The 20,311-nt window shown below is 40.6% G+C and overlaps 1 protein-coding gene across 6 annotated transcripts in view; it reads right to left on the bottom strand.

The window, feature by feature from the left end:
* The window catches only part of ddx6 (DEAD (Asp-Glu-Ala-Asp) box helicase 6), a 49,646-nt gene extending 30,580 nt beyond the window's left edge, over positions 1–19,066 (bottom strand). The window contains exons 1-4 of one of the 6 annotated variants that reach the window (XM_048615479.1): positions 18,927–19,043; positions 9,085–9,233; positions 4,411–4,626; positions 2,823–3,282 (exon numbers count right to left, since the gene is read on the bottom strand). In XM_048615479.1, the coding sequence (XP_048471436.1) occupies positions 2,823–3,031 (209 nt within the window). In that variant the 5' untranslated portion in view covers positions 3,032–3,282; positions 4,411–4,626; positions 9,085–9,233; positions 18,927–19,043. Of the gene's footprint in view, positions 1–2,822; positions 3,283–4,410; positions 4,627–9,084; positions 9,234–18,768; positions 18,790–18,926 lie in introns of those variants that run through there. The other 5 variants (XM_048615480.1, XM_048615482.1, XM_048615484.1 and 2 more) reach the window with 5 other exon arrangements.
* Between the last annotated feature and the right edge of the window lie 1,245 nt (positions 19,067–20,311).

The following is a 20,311-nucleotide window of genomic DNA, read 5'->3' as shown; positions in this document are numbered from 1 at the left end:
GCTGTTCCAGCTTACAAAGGGACACTGATAGAATGCAGAGAAGTGGCAGATGGAGGTTAACCCTGAAAAGTGTGAGGCGATTCATTTTGGAAGGACAAACTTGAAAGCAGAATACAGAGTTAATGGAAAGATTCTTGGCAGTGTGGAGGAGCAGAGGGATCTTGGGGTTTGTGTTCACAGTTCCCTGAAAGCTGCCACCCAGGTGGCTAGAGTTGTTAAGAAGGCGTATGGCGCGTTAGCTTTCATTAATAGAGGGACTGAGTTCAAGAGCCGTGATGTTATGCTCCAGCTATACAAAAGCCTGGTTTGGCCACATCTGGAGTATTGTGTCCAGTTCTGGTCACCTCATTACAGGAAAGATGTCGAAGCGTTGGAAAAAGGTGCAGAGGAGATTTACCAGGATGCTGCCTGGAATGGAGGGAAGGTCTTACAAGGAAAGGTTGAGCGCGCTAGGGCTTTTCTCTTTAGAAAGAGAAAGGATGAGAGGTGACTTAATAGAGGTGTACAAAATGATCAGAGGTATAGATAGAGTAGAGAGCCAGAGACTTTTTCCTAGGGGAGGTAGCTTTTACGAGGGGACATAGTTTTAAAGTGAAAGGAGGTAGATACTGGGGAGACGTCAGAGGTAGGTTCTTTACTCAGAGAGTGGTAGGGGCGTGGAATGCATTGCCGGAGAGGATAGTGGAGTCGGCCTCATTTGGGGCATTTAAGCGGCTATTAGATAGGCACATGGATGATAGTATAAGGTAGTCGTGGAGATTAGATAGGCCTTAGGTTTCGGGTAAAAGTTTGGCACAACATCATGGGCCGAAGGGCCTGTACTGTGCGGTACTGTTCTATGTTCCATTTCTATGTTCTAAGAGGGCATGGTTTCTATTTAAATAACCATTCAATATGTAAGGTTATGGGAAAATGGCATCAAGTCAGTGTTCAGAGAGCCGGAACAAGCACAATGGGCTGAACAGACTTCTGGATCATTACAATTGTGATTACAGTACTAAAGGGAAGAGACAAAATGTAATCATCATATGAAATCCATTCGCAAGGAGCCTTAATAGATGCAACTAAAAAAAAACGCAACTGAAATTCAAACTTGATGCAAAAGTTCGTTCCTTTTAACAGAAAATTTCCTCAATTATAAAGATAAGGCATTCAATATTATTGTACATGTAAATCTTGATTCAACATAAATACAAATTCAATATATATTGATGTTAAAAGAACTTGGATTAGATTCAATTACATTACAGACCATTGATATTCAGACTTTACTATAAATAAAATGGTAAAGTTATCCATGATATTTTAAGATAGTACTTATGCTACTTGCACCAACAAGGTCTATGACGCAATATGTTTTTTTTAAAATGCAGACAGAGTAACTTTCATATCAAAGGGAATTTGGAAGACAGTTGGAGGACAGCACCTAGTTAAGCAAATTAGTGCAACACTGAGCCATAACAGTTTGATTTCTCTGTACTATGTTGGTTGAGTTCAGCAAGGCTGGGGAATGGAAGATTGAGCCTATAATTTTGTTATTTCTTTTGCTTTTTTTCAGACTACCATTATCCCTACAGTCAAATTGCTAGACAGTTTGTTACTAGGCTCAGGATCCTTTCCCAAGCCATGTCAGGGACACAAAATTCAGTGTCAGGCATCAATGGAATTTTATTGCAAGCAGCTGGATTGGGTGTAGACAGGACAAATGCTAACAGCAATGAGTTCCACAATTCTAAAGTATATGGAGGATATATGAATGAGGAAAGAGTGGCGTCTACAATCAGGTTCACCTGATCATTAGCAATATTGAAATACAGCTGCTTGGAACAGTGCACGAATTGTGACTACTCTAATTGGATAAAAGGCAACCCAAAAGGGGCTGTGTTTAATTTCTAAAAATGTGACTTGAAAGTCACTTTTGAGATGGTGTTAGACAGTTTATGCAGTCTTTGCCTGCAAAATTCCTGACTTCCTTTATAAATTGAAGTTTCACTTCAGAACAGGATAACTTGTTTAGATATTGATTTAGAAATTAATCAGTACTAACAGTATGCAACTAATCAAAATGCTTCCCCGATGTACAAGAAGTGGAAAAGAGGGGGAAATCAATTGACAAGTTATAAATATAGAAAAAATTTTTTTTTCCCCATCTTGTTTGTGACCCAGTAGTGTTTACAGGTCCAAATATTTCAGTACAAAAGAAAGGCCCAATATGCATACACTTCTATAAAGTATAGGCAATTGAATTAAATTAACTAACTTATTCCCCAACCTGATAATTGTTTACCTGCATCATGGGTTTCCAGAAACCCTTCTATAAATTGCCAAATGGACAATAGTTGAGAAAAGCCAACTATCTAGTTTGTTTTAACTCCTTTTTGTATGTGTTTTTAAAATAATACTCTAATGGAACACTACTAGAGTGTTGCTTTCAGATGAGGTGTTAAAGCAAGGTACCATCTACCACCCGAGAGTGCTGAAGGCATTATTTCAATGCAGAGCAGTTGAATTTTCTTAGATGCCCTGCCCAATATTTTTATCTCCACTGACAATACCAAACTGAATTATCTGAATACATTACCATTTCTCACATTTATCCATTACCGAAATGTTAAGTTGCAGCTGCAAAGTGTTTCATGGGGGTTATTTCAAGTTGGTACAACTTAATTTTGGTCTTTCACATTTGATCCCAGAGACAACAACCCAAACAGCAGTAAATGGGAAACCTATTTCCAGATGAAAGTTAGATATTCACTAAAATACAAAATTGACAAAACAGCTATTCAGTGTGGGGAAAAAATAACAGTTTAAGAGATACTTACTTAATAGTACTGCTGGTTGTATGTGCTTGCTGCTGAGTGCCATTAAGCGTGCTGGCATTTTTTAGCTGCTGGAGCTGTTGGTTGGTCTGAGAGACTTGTGGCGACGGCATCCCTCCTGGGCCTGCACTGGGCTTCAGCGGGCCTCTCAACTGCCCATTCTGAGTAGACAAACCCATAATAACGGGATTTTCCGTCCTAGCTGTGGTCATTGTATTTATATATGTTTATATGCAGTTTCAGTTTACAGCCCAAGGTTCATACAGAAACTGTAATAGTTTAAACCTCTTCAAATGAAGAGATAATAAAGTCTGCTCAATATATACGAGTCCTTTGTTGCAATCAAGGCAAGCACTCGTATGAGTCTTAAAAAGTCAAGCAGTCACTTGCACTGATGCTTATTAGACAATACTTTTCACATAAATCCTTTTCCATAAAAGGTTGTGCGCATATTCACTTCCACCTGTAATAAGGAAAAAAATGAAATAGATTTCAATCTGAGCACTGGAACAGTAGCTTTTTCATGCTTTGGCAAAGTTCAGTCTAATGGCTGCCTGAAGAAGAGTTTACTTTTAAACTGGAGAGGGTCATTATTATAGTTACAAGATTCAACATTCCCAATACACAATTTAGAGAAGTCATACTTTGAACTCAGGAATGCATTGTCCTGTTGTTACCCTTGTGTTGTGAAGCCATGCCACCGAGGGAACAACAGTTGCACATTTTGACTAACTCCACTTCTTTAATTGCAGGCAATGGAAACAGAAGCACGATCCCACGTTGCCTTCTGTTTGTGTGGAGCGGCTGGCAATTAACAATTGTTTTGGATTGCTTACACAGGACAGCACCACATTTAATTAAACAATTATTCAAGGCCCATTTGCGGACAGAACACAAACACACTAAACATAGCCCCCAACACTGCCATCATTGCTCTCGAACTTGGGAGTGACAGACTTGAATGGATATTGCAAACAACTAGTTTGGTTATTGGAGATAGCAGGAACTGCAGAATCTGAGATAACACTGTAGAGCTGGATGAACACAGCAGGCCATGCAGCATCAGAAATCAGAAGTTTCTGAAGAAGGGTGCAGACCCAAAACGTCAGCTTTCCTGCTCCTCTGATGCTGCTTGGCCTGCTGTGTTCATCCAGCTCTACATTGTGCGTTATCTTAGTTTGGTTGTTCACTACCTACATTCTGTCTAACAGTGTTTTCTTTTGTATGGACTTCAGACATCCATGCAGCAATTTGTGAAATTAGAAGTCATTACTGGCAACTGCACCAGCATACCAACCAGTACACACAGACCCTTCAAGAGGTTATGTCACCGTGCAATTTAGCTGAAACATTCACGCCTATATCTGGCTTGACCACAGCTACTTCATCTGTCAACTCTGATTCCAAGACTATCCCAAGGTGGATAAGTGGAGAGAAGTCCACAAAAAGATCAACCATAAATCTTACTGAATGGCAGAGCAGGCTTGATAGGCAAGATGGCCCACTGCTGCTCCTATTTCTAATGTTAACATCCTGATGCAAAGATCACCACTCAAATTCTATTGCAAACCTCATTCTTAAAATCATTCACCTGTGTTTCCTTCACCCACTGACTTCTTTGCCACCAAGATGAAGGCTTTCAGGTCAGCTGCATCTGCCTGTTTTCTTCCTTCCCAGTCTGCCTGGCCAAGCTTCCAAAGGTCTTTCACAAGTTTGACAATAGCAGTGTGCACGCGCACTGTGACTGCCTGGAACACCGTGCCAGAGGTGGTGGAGGAAGCAGACAGTAGCAGCATTCAAGCAGCACCTGGACGAATACATGAATAGGAAGAGAATAGAGAGATATGGATCCTATAAGCAAAGACAGTTTTAGTATGGAAGGGGAAAAATATGATGGCACAGGCTTGAAGGCTGAAGGGCCTGTCCCAGTTTTGTGCTGTATTGTTTTGTTCTTTGCTTATCCTGTTCATGCCCATTCAAGCTCATCTTGATGAGACGCACCTGCTCCTTTAATCCAATTCCTACCCTTGACAACCTAACTTCACTTCCTCGTTTACATGATGGACTTTTCAAAGGGAATACTGGCTCAGCCAGTATTATTGTCCATCGACACTTATAATTAAGGTGTGGCAAACTGACTTTTGCACTCTTGCAAACCATTTGGCGTAGGCAACTCAAAACGTTAAGGTGGCACGGTAGCTCAGTGGTGAGCACTGCTGCCTCACAGCTCCAGGAACCTGGGTTCGAGTCAACCCTTGGGCGACTGTGTGTGGAGTTTGCAGTCTCCCTGTGTCTGCGTGGGTTTCCTCCCAGTCCAAAGATGTGCAGACTAGGTGGCTTGGCCATGCTAAAGTGCCCCTAGTGTTCAGGGATGTGTAGATTAGGGATACAGGTCTGGGTGGGATGCTGAGGGTCAGTGGGGACTTGTTGGGCCAAAGTGCCTGTTTCCACACGGTAGGGATTCTATGATGATTCCCAACAATACTGAAGGAATGGCGATATATTCCAAAGTCAAGATGGAGTGGTTTGGAGGGAGATGTGCTGATGGTGGTGTACCCATGTTTCTGCTATCATTATACTTCTAGATAAGAATGGTTGTGGTTTTGCTGTCTAGGAAGTCTTGGCAAATTTCAGTAGTGCATCCTGTACGTAGGGAAACACTGCTAGTCCTGAGCATTGGTTGAGGGCATGGATGTTTGTGAATCTGGTGCTCATCAGCAGTTTTGTTTTGTTCTGGATTGTATCAAGTCTCCATTCCCTCTTAGAGGTCATGGAGGTCAACTCTCTAATCCAAATGTCACTACTCCAGAACAGCACATGTGTATCCGTTGAGGTTTCAACCCCATTCACACCGTACAGAAACGATTAACTAACTAAAATCACAAACAAAAAACACTACACATCTAAGATAAATACCTCTCATCCTTTGAGATCTGTCTGCAACCAAAAGACAACCAGCCGTACCATACTCCTTTCTGCGTTCCACTGTCATTCAGCTGGATGGCACTGTGCACCTGGCTTATCCAGCTGTAAATGGAACACCTTCTACAATGCCTGCACTGTTAAATCTGCTATGCCAAAGGATCTATCCTTGACAAATTCACATTCATCTATATCCTGTCTCCTGACAACATCAGAAATCAGAGCCAGTTTCCGTATATAAATTCATCATCACCACCACCACCCTTACACTTGCTCCAAGTGGTCAGACTATTGGCTTATTATCCAATATTATTAAACAGAAATGTCAAACTAAACATTTATTTCAACCTCCATAATGATGTGCAATTCCCTCATTTCAATTCGTGTGTTAGAGAAACTCTCATTCAGGTCTTTGCATCTCTAAACTAGAGAATCAGCAACATATTTCAGTCTGGCCTTCAACATTTTACCCTCAACTGGAAATCAAAGCCTATCCCTGTGCCCTAATTTACACATTCCTATTTGTAACTTGCACTTGCCAAGACACCTTTGCTTTCCAGTTAAGCAAACTGCTTTCTTTAAATATAAAGAGCACAACTTTCAAAAAAAAAAAGTCCCTCATAGCCTCAGCATCTCTAACCTCATCCAGTCCTATAATATTCCAATAAATCTGTTTCCAAAAATCCGACCTCAACCAACCAATTTTAGTCACTATGCCACTGAAGGCAGTATCTTTGGTTTCCACGGCCTTAAACTCTGGAATTCCTTGCTCTAGAAACTACAGCTCTCCTCTCTTCCTCCCTACACTTCCCTCCTTTATAATATGCCCAACATCCACTTACATGGCTTGGTGTCAAATCTTTGTTAATAATCCTATGAAGCACCTTGGAACATTTTATTACATTATAAAGTGCTACATAAATACAAATCACGTGGCTCCAGCAATTAAGAGTAAAGAAGCCAAGAAATAAGTGAACTGTATATTGCATCTCATTTTCCATATATTTTCTGGATTTTAGCTTCAGCAAAGAGTCAGTCAACTGAGAAAGAGAAAAAAAAACGCCCTCATTCTTCTACATGACCACAAGGTGAAATAACAGAAGTTGCCAAATATAGATAGACCTTTTTTTTTTGGCAGTGTGAATAGTTACCTCAAACTTGGATTTTAACCACCACCCCACCCAAACCCTAGTGTGATTTCCCGAGAATATGAAAACAAACTCAAATACATTTATTGAAAGCACACCCAAGAACGTAACCAAATTATCTCAAGTCTCTGCTTTCTTTCGCATCAAGTGAGAAATATGCATGTTGCATCTCAAAATGAAATGGCAAAAATTTTACTTGGGCTCAAAGAATTTTCCAACATCAAATCACAAATCAGTTGTAAAACCATTTAACTTGTGCAATGAGGTCAGGTATGTTTAAAGTTTAAGAAACAAAAGCAGTCACAATTTCGATTATGACCATAAAAGGGTTACGATTTTCTTGAAAGGTCAAGACATCTAATTTTTTTTTAAAATCTAGTTACTAATTGTTCTGAATAGAACAAATATTTTACAATTTTGAGGAAAGTCAACACTTAAAATTTCAATTCAAGTTTACAAAGTTTAAGACTTGTGCATAACTTGCAACTGCAGTCAAAAGAAAATACATGATACAAAACCAATCTGGGAAAACATATGCTGGAAAATAAAGCCCAGAGAGTACAAAGCTACTTTTAGTACAGCAATTCTAATTTCATAGGCCTTTCAGCAACTCCCACTTCCAAAACAACTTACATAGGTAAACAGCCAGCAATTGTGATCCACAATGAAACCAAACACAAGTAAAAACAGAAATAGCATCAGAATTTCTGAAATAGCAAGTAGATGCACTAGTCAATCTTCCTAGAATTCTTAGATTCTCGTAAAGTCTCAGAGTATTGGAAAACTACCTCTATGAACATCCTTATTCAAAAAGGAAGTTAACTATAGGCTTGGGGACCGCTTTGCAGAACACCTATGCTTGATTCGCACTAAACAACTGCACCTCCGAGTCGCGAACCATTTCAACTCCCCCTCCCACTCCCACTCCGCAGATGACATGTCCATCCTGGGCCTCCTGCAGTGCCACAACGATGCTACCCGAAGGTCGCAGGAACAGCTACTCGTATTCCGCTTGGGAACCCTGCAGCCCAATGGTATCAATGTGGACTTCACAAGCTTCAAAATCTCCCCTCCCCCTACCGCATGCCAAAACCAGCCCAGCTCGTCCCTGCCTCCCTCCCACCTACTAACCTCATCCCGCCCCCTTGACCTGTCCGTCCTCCCTGGACTGCCCTATCTCCTCCCTACCTACACTCACCTTCACTGGCTCCATCCCCACCTCTTCGACCTGTCTCCTCTCCACCTATCTTCTCCTCTATCCATCTTCCATCTGCGTCCCCCTCTCTCCCTATTTATTTCAGATCCCCCTGCCCCTCCCCCATTTCTGAAGAAGGGTCTAGGCCTGAAACGTCAGCCTTCCTGCTCCTCTGATGCTGCTTGGCCTGCTGTGATCATCCAGCTCTACACCTTGTTATCTCAGATTTTCCAGCATCTGCAGTTCCTACTACCCCTTAACCATAGGCCAGTAAGCTGAACAGTTGTCATTGTGAAAGCATTATAAGCAGAATCAGCATGGTTTTGAGAAGGGAAAAATGACTGAAATTCATTAGAATTTTTTAAAACCCAGTAAACCTACAGAAAATGAGAGAGAGTCTACAAATAGAATTAAGCGGAGCCAGTAAATTTGGGTTTCAAAAAAATTTCGATGATAAACAAAGGTACTCAAGATCGCAGCCCATGGCACTAGCAGTGCTATGTTAACACGGATAACAGGACTGGCTAGCTAATAGAAGACAAAGCTGGGATACAGGAGGAATTTTCAGAATGGCAACCTATAACTAGTAGCACATCACCAGGTTCAGTGCTGGAGATCTCAATTACTTGTAATATCAACCTGGATGAGCAAAGTGAACGTACTATCACTAAATTTGTAGAAGACAGAAAAATAGGTGGGAAGACAGGTGGTGAACACAACACAGTCTGAGAGGGATACACTGATTAAGTGAGTGGGTAAAAACTTGGCAGAACGGGTGTGGGAAAACAACATTATGAGTTTTGGCAGGACATATCATTTGAATGGGGAAAGCTGCAGAGATTTGGGGGTCTCTGTGCATTATTCATAAATAGCTAGTCTACAAGTTCTGCAGTTAACTGGGAAGGCTGATGGAATGCTGGCTTTTGTTTCAAAGGGAATGGAGCATGAACATAGGGGGTCTTGCTAGAACAATACAAGGCATTAGTCAGACCACACTTACATTAACATGGGGCCCTTCTCCAAGAGAAGACATTCTGCCACTGGAAGCAAACCAGAGACGGTATACTTTGTTGATCCTGGGTACGGAGACATTCATGGAGAGGTTGAGGTGGTGGGGTCGGTACTCCGTTTAGAAGAACGAGAGCCAATCTTATTGAAAGAAGCAAGAGGTAGGTTTTATACTGATAGACAGTCATATTGTGAGCACGGACTGGTGTTGCACATAGGGTCCTTGTAGAATCCCCACTGCAGCATATTCTGAAGGAATTACCCAGAAAATCGAATATCCCACTGGGCAATTACACCACACAATTGTGTAAAAATAGAAGACACTGGATGGTTCAGGTAAAGTTAAATAAAAAAAGTCACTCAGGAAAGGTTAGACTATTAAGCCCCCAGGCTCTTCACACCTCAAAAGGAGGGGTGAACAACTCCCACCTCCCAGAACCAGGACACAATACACCCTGCCCTTAATCTGCACCCAAATTCTCCACCAATACCCCACAACCTGACTGACCCAAAAATCCATCCTGCCATCAGACCCAGTCTATACCCCAGGTGCTGAAGTGACCATCCATTCCCATCTGCCTGGACTTAACCTAACCCCTCTCCCCCAACTGAGTCCAACTTCTCCACTGTCAGACCGGAATCATCCAAACTCAACATCTACCCTTCTCTCACCCCCAAATAGGATTTCTCCAGAACATCCTGACCGACTAAATACTTACTTGCCTCACTGTACCCTGCACCATCCCCAACTAGCACCCTCTACCCATCTATTATCCTACTCCTACTCAACTGGTACCCTACCTCCTAGCCACCTGGAAACCAACACTCCCAGCACCCAAATATCACGTTTCCCTTGTACATGGTCTTGGTGAAATTAGACTGGACACCAACTCCAGATGTCAGTTCCTGTATTGAAATTACCCCCCCGCCCCAAAACAAAAACCAAACAGTTAAGACATGTTACAGCACACATAGTCAGAGCCATACAGCATGGAAACAGACTCTTTGATCCAACTTGTCCCTGCCAACCAGATATCCTAACAAGTCCCACTTGTCATTTGTATTCCCAGATGACTTTTAAATATTGTAATTGTACCAGCCTCTTCCACTTCTTCTGGCAGCTCATTGTACATAAGCATCACCTTCTGCATGAAAAGTTGCTCCTTAGATCCTTTTAAATCTTTCCCCCTCACCTTAAACTTATGCCCTCCAGTTTTGAACTCTCCTATCTAGGGGAAGGACCTTAGCTATTCACCCTATCTATGCCCCTCAATTTTAAAAACCTCTATTAAGTCACCCTGAAGCCCCTCACGCTCAAGAGAAAGTAGCCCCAGCCTATTCAGCCTCTCTCTGTAGCTCAAACCTCCAATCCCAGCAACATCCTTGTAAATCTTTTATGATCCATTTCAGGTTTCACATCTTTCCTATGGCATGGAGGCCAGAATTGAATGCAATATTCCAAAAGTGCCCTAACCAATGTTCTGTACAGTCACAACATTACATCCCAACCTCTATACTCAATGCACTGACCAACAAAGGCAAGTGTGCCAGAAGTCTTCTTCACCACCACTTACAAGGAACTATGCATCTGCACCCCGAGGCCCCCTTGTTCAAAAACACTCCCAAGGCCCTACCATTAACTGTATAAATCCTGCCCTGATCTGTGGCAAGTGGGACTCGAACCCAGGTCTTTTGGTCCAGAGGCAGGGACCTCACTGCTGCACCACAAGAGCCCTGAATAGTTGCCAAGCCAGGCAGTGCTTTTTTTTGTTGTCTGAGCAGATTGATTAAATAGATTTTGAGAGATCTTTGGAGCAGATGGGACTTCAATCCACATCCTCTATCCTAGAGGCAGGGACATTACCATCACACCAAGTGTCCCACAGCTGCCTTATAGATACTTTCTAATCAACCGGTTCAGAAGTGTCATGGGAGAGAGTAGGTTGAAGTGAACCTGGGTCTCCTGGTTAGAGATAGGCACACTACCACTGCACTAGAAGTGCCCCAACCTTACATACTTGCCATCTGATAGCAGCAAAGCAGTTTCTTGGACCTTTAAATTTCAGAAGATGGTAGCTGACTGCTGTGAAAAAGAGTTTAGTTTGCCCTTGAGAAACAGAAATATGGCAGATTTCTGAGGAAGACCCAAACAGAATCTCCCCTCAGGAAATACAGAGGCACCCTTTTGTTAAAAAGCTTTGAGTGGAGATTTTATGGTGGCTGGCAATCTAAGCTTCTTAAGGAGTTGACAGGGTAGATGCTGAGGTAGTTTCCTGTTGAGTGCATAATCTAAGAGCAACGGGTCATCCATTTCAGACAGAAGACAAATTTCTCCTGAGGGCAGTGAATCTGTGGAATTCTTTACTATCAAGGTCTGTAGAGGCTGGGTTGCTAAGAATTTGAGGTAGAGATTTTTTTTTAAATAGTAGGGAATTGAGGATTACGTGCAAAAAGGCAGGAAAATGGATTATCCTATTTCATTGAATGACAGAGCAGACTCAATGGGCCAAATGACCTACTTCTACTCCAAGTCTTATGGAGAAGAAATTTCGCAAAATGGACCTCAACGTGTAGTAATCTCAAAACTACAACTTGTTCCTGCAGATGCTGGAGAATTGAGATAACAACATATAGAGCTGGATGAACACAGCAGGCCAAGCAGCAGAGGAGCAGGAAAGCTGACGTTTCAGGCCTAGACCCTTCTTCAGAAATGGGGACAGCTTGTTCCACTTGGGAGTGCAGAAATAGATGACAGAAATTTGGTTCAAGAGAGGTCCTTAAATTCTTGGGACATTTGGACCCCTCCAAAAAGGAAGTGATTCCTACAGGCAGACGGTTTACATCTGAACAGAAGTACAACCAAGTTCCTTGAGAAGCATTTTGTCAATGTTATTAGAAAATGTTTAAATCCACTCAGGAGCAACAGACCCAAGAGATACCATCAGCGAAGAATACCAAGGTTAAAAGTTTTAGCAAAGATCTGTAGCTCGGGTGGTCAGTGAGGTTGTTGACTTGCTCGCTGAGCTGGCTTGTTCTCGTTCAGACATTCAATCACCATGCTGGGTGACATAGTGGACCTTCCGATGAAGCTGTTATTATACTCCGCTTGGAATTTACACTGTTTGGTCCGTTATGGTGAGCAGTGTCACTTCTGGTTTTGATCTTTATGGGTCCAATTCTACATGTTTGTTGATTGAAGTATGGGTGGAGAACCATGCCTCTAGGAATTCTTGCGAGTGTCTGTTTGGCTTGGGCTACTATGGTTACCTTGCCCCAGATAAGCTGATGGCCTTCATTGTCTGAGCAGATTAAAGCATTAAGGACCCATTCCCACAACGTGCAGAACCAACATGGTTTATAAAACACCATGCAATAACTGTCACAAACATTACATCGGACAGACAAAGGAAACTAGCCATCAGAATACACGAACATCAGCTAGCAGCAAAACGGCATAACAAACTCTCTTTAATATCGGTACACTCAGACAACGAAAGCCATCAGTTTAACTGAGACAAGGTAACCATAGTAGTCCAAGCCAAACAGACACGCATGTGAATTCCTAGAGGCGTGGTTCTCTACCCATAATGCAATCAAACATAGAATTGGACCCCATATACAAACCCATACAGATCAAAACCGGAAATGACACTACTCACCGTAACGGACCAAACGGTATAAATTCCAGGTGGAGTAGAATAACACCGCTTCATTGGAGGCTCCACTGATGTCACTTAGCATGGTGACGAAACATCTGAACAAGAACAAGCCAGCTCGGCGAGCAAGTCAACAACCTCAAGAATACAAAGGTGCACAAAACACTGAGAATAAGCTAGGACTGAAACACAGTTTGGCAAGTCAGCAAGTAGGTTTTAGTAAGGGAAGAAGGCAATTAACTTTAAAATCACTTATTGTGCACGCAAGTGAATGCACGAAGCCAGGTAAAGTTGCAGTCACAGATTAAAACAGAAATAAGATATTGTGGCTCTAACAGAGACTTAGTTCAAGCAAGGGCAGGGTTGCATATTAGGTATTCCAGGATACAAGGTTTTCAGGAAAGAAGAAAGAATGAAAAAGGGATAGTGGTGGCAATAACGATTAAGGAGAGTTAAAAGAATTGCACTGTGCCCATGTTTAAAAAAGTGCAAGGATAAGCCAAACTACAGACCAGTTAGTTTAACTTCAGTGATCAGGAAGCTTGTAGAAATAACTTTGGACAAAAAAAAAGTCTCATGTGCGTTAAGTGAGTATCAGCACAGATTGGTAGAAATCACGTTAAATGCATTTACTGGTGTTTTTCGATGAATTGAGAGGGGCTTGATGATGATACTTACCTGGATTCCCAGAAGATAGGTGATACAGTGCCACTCAAAAAAAAACCCGAGTACCAAGTTAGAACTCTTGAAAATAAAAAGAAGGACAGTATCAACACAGACAACAGTGAGTGATATAAAGGAGAGCAACAGTCCATGGGTAATTTCTGGGCTGGGGAAGAGGCTTCTTCAGGGATCAGTGCTGGGAATCTTCTGATAGGAGAATTGGAAAGTGCCCGGGGACTAGAACATAATTCAAAATCTGCAGAGGTTACAAAACTGGAACCATGATAAACCAAGGGCAGTATAGAACTTCAAATACTAGTCATTTGCTGTGGATAGATAGGTGGTAGATGACATTCTATACTATGCAAAGAATATTTGAAGTGTACAACTTTGAAGTGGATGCAGAAGCAGAGCGACCTGGCAGCATATGCACACAAGTCACTGAAGGTGCAGGACACAGTTAATACAGCACATAGTATTATAGGCTTTATTAACGAGGGATAAAACACAGGAACAAGGAGTTTATGCTGAACTTAGAAAGCATTTCAGTTTTAGGTAAAATATACTTTCTAAAGTGTAGTACTCAGCTGTACGTTAAAAGTACAGGTGATATTGCTGAAGAGGTTTACAAGTACAATTCCAGGAATGAAGAATTTTAGTTATGAAGATGATTCAAATTGGGACTATTCTCCTTGGAGAGAAAGCAGAGAGCAGATCTCATTGAAGTATTCAAAGTCTGAGGGATCTGCATAGAGCAAACAGGGTGGAAGTGTCTCACTTATTCATGATTCATTCAAAATTAACGGAGCACAGATGCAAAGTAATAGTACGAGCAAAAGCAACAGGGAGGAAAAGCTTTTACATACTGAGTGGTTAGGGTCTGGAATACACCGTCTAAGCTTCGGGTAGAGACAGGATCAGTAGAGACATTCTAAAAGGAATTAGAGGATTACTTTAAAGAACACTAGGTGAGATACTCTTTCAGGGAGCTGGCTTAGACAAAAGTGGGCTGAATGGCCTTCTGCACTGTAATAATTTTGTTGGTATCATCAATACATGCTTTCCATACCAAGGGAAAATATCAAATTATAGAAAGATAACAGAAGATAACTATTCAGTTCACTGTTTTTGTGCTAGCTCCAACAAAAAAAAGTTATTCCATTAACCTTCTACGCTGCCCTTTCCCAAAAAAGTTCTTCCCTTTCAAGTATTCAAACTATCTTGAAAAGTTACCAAATACAGTTCCATCTCATTTTTAAACCATTTGTTCCAGATCATAATAACTCATCTGAAAACATTTCCTTAGATCACTTCTAGTTTCGCCCACCTCCTTCTGCTTACTGACCCAGGCACAGTTAGAAATAGTTTATTCACCAAATTCACAGTTTTGAACACCACTATTAAAGTTTTTCCTTAATATTTGTCAAGGAGAACACTACCAGCTTCTCCACATTACTGAAGTTCTAAATCCCTGTTAACTTTTGCAGCCTCTCCAAAGTCTAATTAAAACAAAGGAAGACACTTATCATCCATCTCTCATTCTAAAAAGCAACATCTCCATTTATCGTCCTGTGACTTTTAGGTCAGTCATATTGTAACAACACATGATTGGATACTGTAAAATTAAAATTGTGACCACTAACTAAACTGATTTTTAATGGTGATCAATGAGCCACTGACTTATGGAACACTGCTCAACCAATTTAAAACAAAAAAGATTTAAAAATCAGCCAATACTAAAGGAGGCACAAACAGGGGACAGATCTCCTCTAGTTAATGGCCTAGTTGTTTCATCACTAGACTGTTAATCCAGAGATGCAGAAAATGACCTGGAACTTGGGTTTGAATCCCACCACAGCAGATAGTGGAATTTTAATTCCACATTTTTATTGCATTCAAGAGTGTAATGATGACCATGAATCTAATGTTGACTGTTGGAAAAAACCTATCTAGTTCACTAACGCCCTTTAGGGAAAGGAAACTACCTAATTTGGCCTACACGTGGTGGCTTCTTAACCACCTCTGGGCATGTAGAGATGAACACTAAATGCTGGCCCAACCAGGTGATGCCCTCATCCAATGAATGAAATTTAAAAACCTGCTTTTGCTCCCTGCATGCAAACTTCTAAAATTTCAGGCATGCAGGCTGGATTTGCAACAGTACATAAAACCTGTCTCCAGTTTATAGCATGTTCCTAGATTGTTAGAATATCCTCTGAATGTTTTCTTCAAATTGCACACAGCACCAAACCTAAACAATGATAATCAACTTCCTTAAAGAATTCTCACTACACTGCATTCAGACCAAGACATGTTCCAGCATTACGTGGTTACCTTTGCATCACTTGATTTTTGTTCCACAACACAATGCAAAAAAAAAGTATAATTGTATAGTCGACCTTAACCAATTATGCAATTATGAGGGAAGACTTAATATCAACATGAAACCTATTGGGAGAGAATTTAAGAAGATCCTCTTCATTTTTAGGTTTGTAATCTGTCTTTTGTAGGTGGATTGGCTGAGGAAGGAAGCATATGAGGACCAGGATTTCTAACGCAACACTAAGGTCACAGTTTACCAGGCAGCTATGATCCGAGTTACTATGTGCTTCAGATATTTGGACAACGTACAGCAGGGACCCACTTGATGTACCACTATAAGTGCCTTTACAGGATCTTCCAAATCCAGTGGCAAGAAAGCCAAACCAACATGCCACTAATCATTCAAAATCAATCTGCTGAGCAGGACATGATTTTCACACTCAAGACCAAACAAAACCACCAACTCATAGGAAACCCTGGCATTTGACTGACTAAAACAATATTCTTTAGGAGGTCAACAAACTTAACTCAGGAACACAGACAAAAGATATCAGGGACAGTATGCAAACTTCTGAACAATTATCTACCTATCCTTCATGCATCAGTTGCCTTGCATGTGACAGAACAGTCAGACTGATCAGAAGTGTCAAAATCTATTAAGTCAGAGGAGGAAGAAGAAGCAAGTCATCTTCGATCCAGAGGCACAAGGACAGGACAGCACAGATGCAGGAACTAGGAGCCTTGGTACCTCGATTATAACAGAATACATGTGCATATAATACACAAATATCAGAACAGTGAACAGCCTGGATCACCTCTCAAAGAGAAGCTAGGAGGTGAACTAAATGTTCACCTAAATGTTTCTATCAAAAACCTTTCATCACTTTATATAGTGGAGATAGAGAATGATTCTGCTTGGTGGCAAAAAGCTAACTAAAGGCCATCAATATAAGGTATCCCAAGAAATAAAATATGGAATTCAGAAAAAAAAACTTTTAGCAAGAGAAACGCCAGAACGTGGAAAGCACTACCACAAGGAGTGGTTGAAGCAAGTGATTAGATGTATTTCAGGGGAAACAATAGACAGGCATGAGGGAGATAAGACTAGAGAATTACGATAATAGAGTTAGAGCAGGTAGATATGGAAGGGGTCATGGAGAATTAAGACTGGCATGGACTGGTCAGGCCAAATGGCCTGCAGCATATTTTATGTACAGTAAGAGACCTTTGTTATTTTGCCAGCTTCCTAGTATACAAATAGCTTGCCATTTTACAATACTTTTCTGGACCTAATAAATTTTCATCCAATTTACAACAGGTACAACACTGCATTGGACATAGATTGTTAACGTTATTAAAACCTGCCACCACCTGTTTTTGCAATGGAATAGACTAATAACTAGTGTATAAAGGGCAAAGCCAGGTATGTAGCTATTTTAACTATTTTAAACTGTTTTAATAAGTTGAAACATATCTATACCAAACACTGGATTAATTGCTGACTTTACAATGCTTTGAACAGCATTACTCTAAACAGGCAGTTTACACCGAGTTATATTTTCTATATCATTTCTGCCTCCAAAATTGAAAAATCTTACAGTTAAACTGAACAGCTTGGACAAATCCGAACACACTCGTTCAAACAGACTAAGTTAAGCAATCTCAAAAAAATAAATCGTCTGTACAATATTCCAAACGCATATCAACCTTCCAAAAACAAACATGGTTATGTAAAAGGGACTGAACACTCAATCTTTAACCAAATTAATTTAAAAAAAATTAAGAGGATGAGGGCATCACTGGCTAGGCAGCATTTATTACCCATTCCTAGTTGCCCAGACAGCAGTTCAGAGTCAACCACATGGCTGTAGGTCTGGAGTCACACATAAGCCAGACTAGGTAAGGATGGCAATTTCCTTCCCTAAAAGGGCATTAAATGCCTTATGTATTAAGCAGGGAGGGACAAACAAAGAGGGTAATCAACCAATTTTGAAACAAAACTCTGAATTTAACTCCCAAAACCTCATCAACCTTATTTGCTTCCTTTAAGGCACTCCTTAAAACCCACCTCCTCGTTCAAATTTTACCAATGGGGACTTCTTTGTGCTTTGATATCATTATCAAAACAAATGTTCTGGTGCCTGGGGATGTTTTACTACATAAAAAAAGGTGATGTACAAGTAGTCACTATTTTTCTAATATTTAATAACAAATTTATCTTTATCCCATCTACAGGAAACTGCATAAATTGCATTCACAATATAAAAATCAAGATAGCAAACTTTGACAATGTAAACAAATTTAAATGTAAGTTGATAACCATCCTTAAAAACATACAAGGGGCACAGAAACTTGAATTATAAGAATTTAACCTTAGCCATGAGGTAGAATTTCAAGTACAGCTTAGACATTTTTAATTTTAAAATAAATTCTATCGCTTGAAATTAAAGAAAGTATCAACATTCACGAACTATTTTTGTTAGTTTTTTCATCTTTTTTGGAACAACAGCGAGATGATGTTTAAAACCCTAAAAGGCCCAACACCATCTGTCACATTGTAATGACATAAACAGAACGCAAACTGGAACAGAAAAATCTAGCTTCACAGGAGTAAACAAAAATCCATGCGCTTTATTTAATATGCAAGATAGATATTTATGTACTTTTACCAGCCAGCAGACGGAGTGGGAAGCTATAGTTTACAAGAAAGAGTGAAGTGAGGGAGAAAAGGGTCAATATTTACACCAGTTCGCTCATAAAATTCCGGCCGCCTTCTACTATTCCGTCACCCCGAAAAAGGAACAGCCTAATTTCAAACACTTCCTAAAAATATTCATAAAAGAGAAAAAGAAGTCTCGACAGCATTATCAGAAATTAAGTAAATTACAATTTTAAAAAGATATTTAACGAAATCTTTCGACATATTCGCGAAAAACGCATAATTTAAAAAAAACTGGATTCAAAACACGAAATTTTAAATGACACGGTTAAACACATTAAAACAAAAAACGACAAAAGTGTTTTTGTGGCCTTACAGCAAAGCAACGGCCAACGGAAGAGAGGAAAAAATAATCAACTTCCTACGCAGCTTCATAAATAAGGTCAGGTAAGCGACCGTTTCCAAAAATAAAATCACATCCTAACCCCTGACACTCGAATAAAAGTGTTAAGAAAAAAACATCGTTGAACAAACCCTCGATGGCGACGATTTCTCTCCGACTCGGCTTATGTTTATTCGCTTTTTTTGTCTGCCCGATTCCAATATGGCGTCTTCTCCCTCGGCCCAACGTCATCGGCCGAGCCCGAATCAATCAGTTGACTTTTAAAGCTATCCCACCCCCAAAAAACATCTGGGTTACCTCATCAAATTCAATAAATCAACTACAAACTGTCAAAATATGTCATTAGTATAAGAATTTAATTTAAGTTTATTGGTGGCGTGTATGGGCGAAATTGTCCGACCACGTGATCTGCCCCCCCCACCCCGCCGCCATGCAATTTGTGCCTTGATTTTGTCCTTTAGTAATTTGGGAAGTTTTTTTTGTTACTGTTGCTCTTGGTCACTTATTTTCCTCTCTTCCTTCCTGGATTTGTCATGGTTTGCCTTGTTTTTTTTCTCTCTGCATTTGTATCGCTGTTTGCTGATGCTGTTGTTGTTGTTCCAGCAAGTTCGCGCCCTCTCCTGGCAGCTCCATTTTCGATCGAGATGTGGCAAGGATTTGGAAATACAATCCATCTACGTTGAGTGGTCTCAGTTACATGTCCACTCAAATTCCCCATTCTGTTCGAGTATTCCTGACAATTGCTCACAGTTAAAAAATGTCGGAGCATGGAATGTTTTGCCACAGGGAGTGTTTAATGCGTCTTTTCGAGGTGATTATTTTGAAATACAGATATGAGGACTATTTTGGAATGGTTGGCTTTATTTTGTACCATGAGCTCTGATTTGATAACCACCCCTCTGCTCCCTCGGCTACACTGGCCCCCATTAAACAACACCACAATCTTATATTTTATTATTCATTCATAGGTTGTGAGCACTTTTTGGAAGTTCTTTACTCATAGTCCATTCAGGGAGCATAGGCATTTAGCCAAGTGTTTATATGCCTTGAGAGAACCACTCTGCCTCTAGCATAAGCATGGCAAAAGGCAAATCTTCGTGAACCACCACAGCTGGAATGTGGTCTGAATCATTATTATTATTATTGTTATTGTTATTGTTATTGTTAATAATATTATTACTATTATTATGCACTACATCTTAGTATTTTAGTTTAATTCCCCTTCCACCCTATCACTGCAGAATGGACTTGAATTTATATAGTGCTTTGCATGATAATCAGATGGCTCAATGAGATTTGTAGCCAATTACAGTCTAGTTCCTGACAGTTGCAACACAGGAAATGAAGCAGTCAATTTGTACATGGCAACCTCCTATAAACAGTTGTCTCAGAGATAGTAGGAACTGCAGATGCTGGAGAATCTGAGATAACAAGGTGTAGAGCTGGATGAACACAGCAGGTCAAGCAGCATCATAGGAGCAGGAAGGCTGACATTTTGGGCCTAGACCCTTCATCC

The sequence above is a fragment of the Rhincodon typus genome, chromosome 32 (genome assembly GCF_021869965.1).
Source record: "Rhincodon typus isolate 14 chromosome 32, sRhiTyp1.1, whole genome shotgun sequence".
NCBI classification, from domain to species: Eukaryota; Metazoa; Chordata; class Chondrichthyes; order Orectolobiformes; family Rhincodontidae; genus Rhincodon; species Rhincodon typus.
Note: the sequence above shows the minus strand (reverse complement) of the source record. Positions and strands in the feature narration are given on the sequence as shown.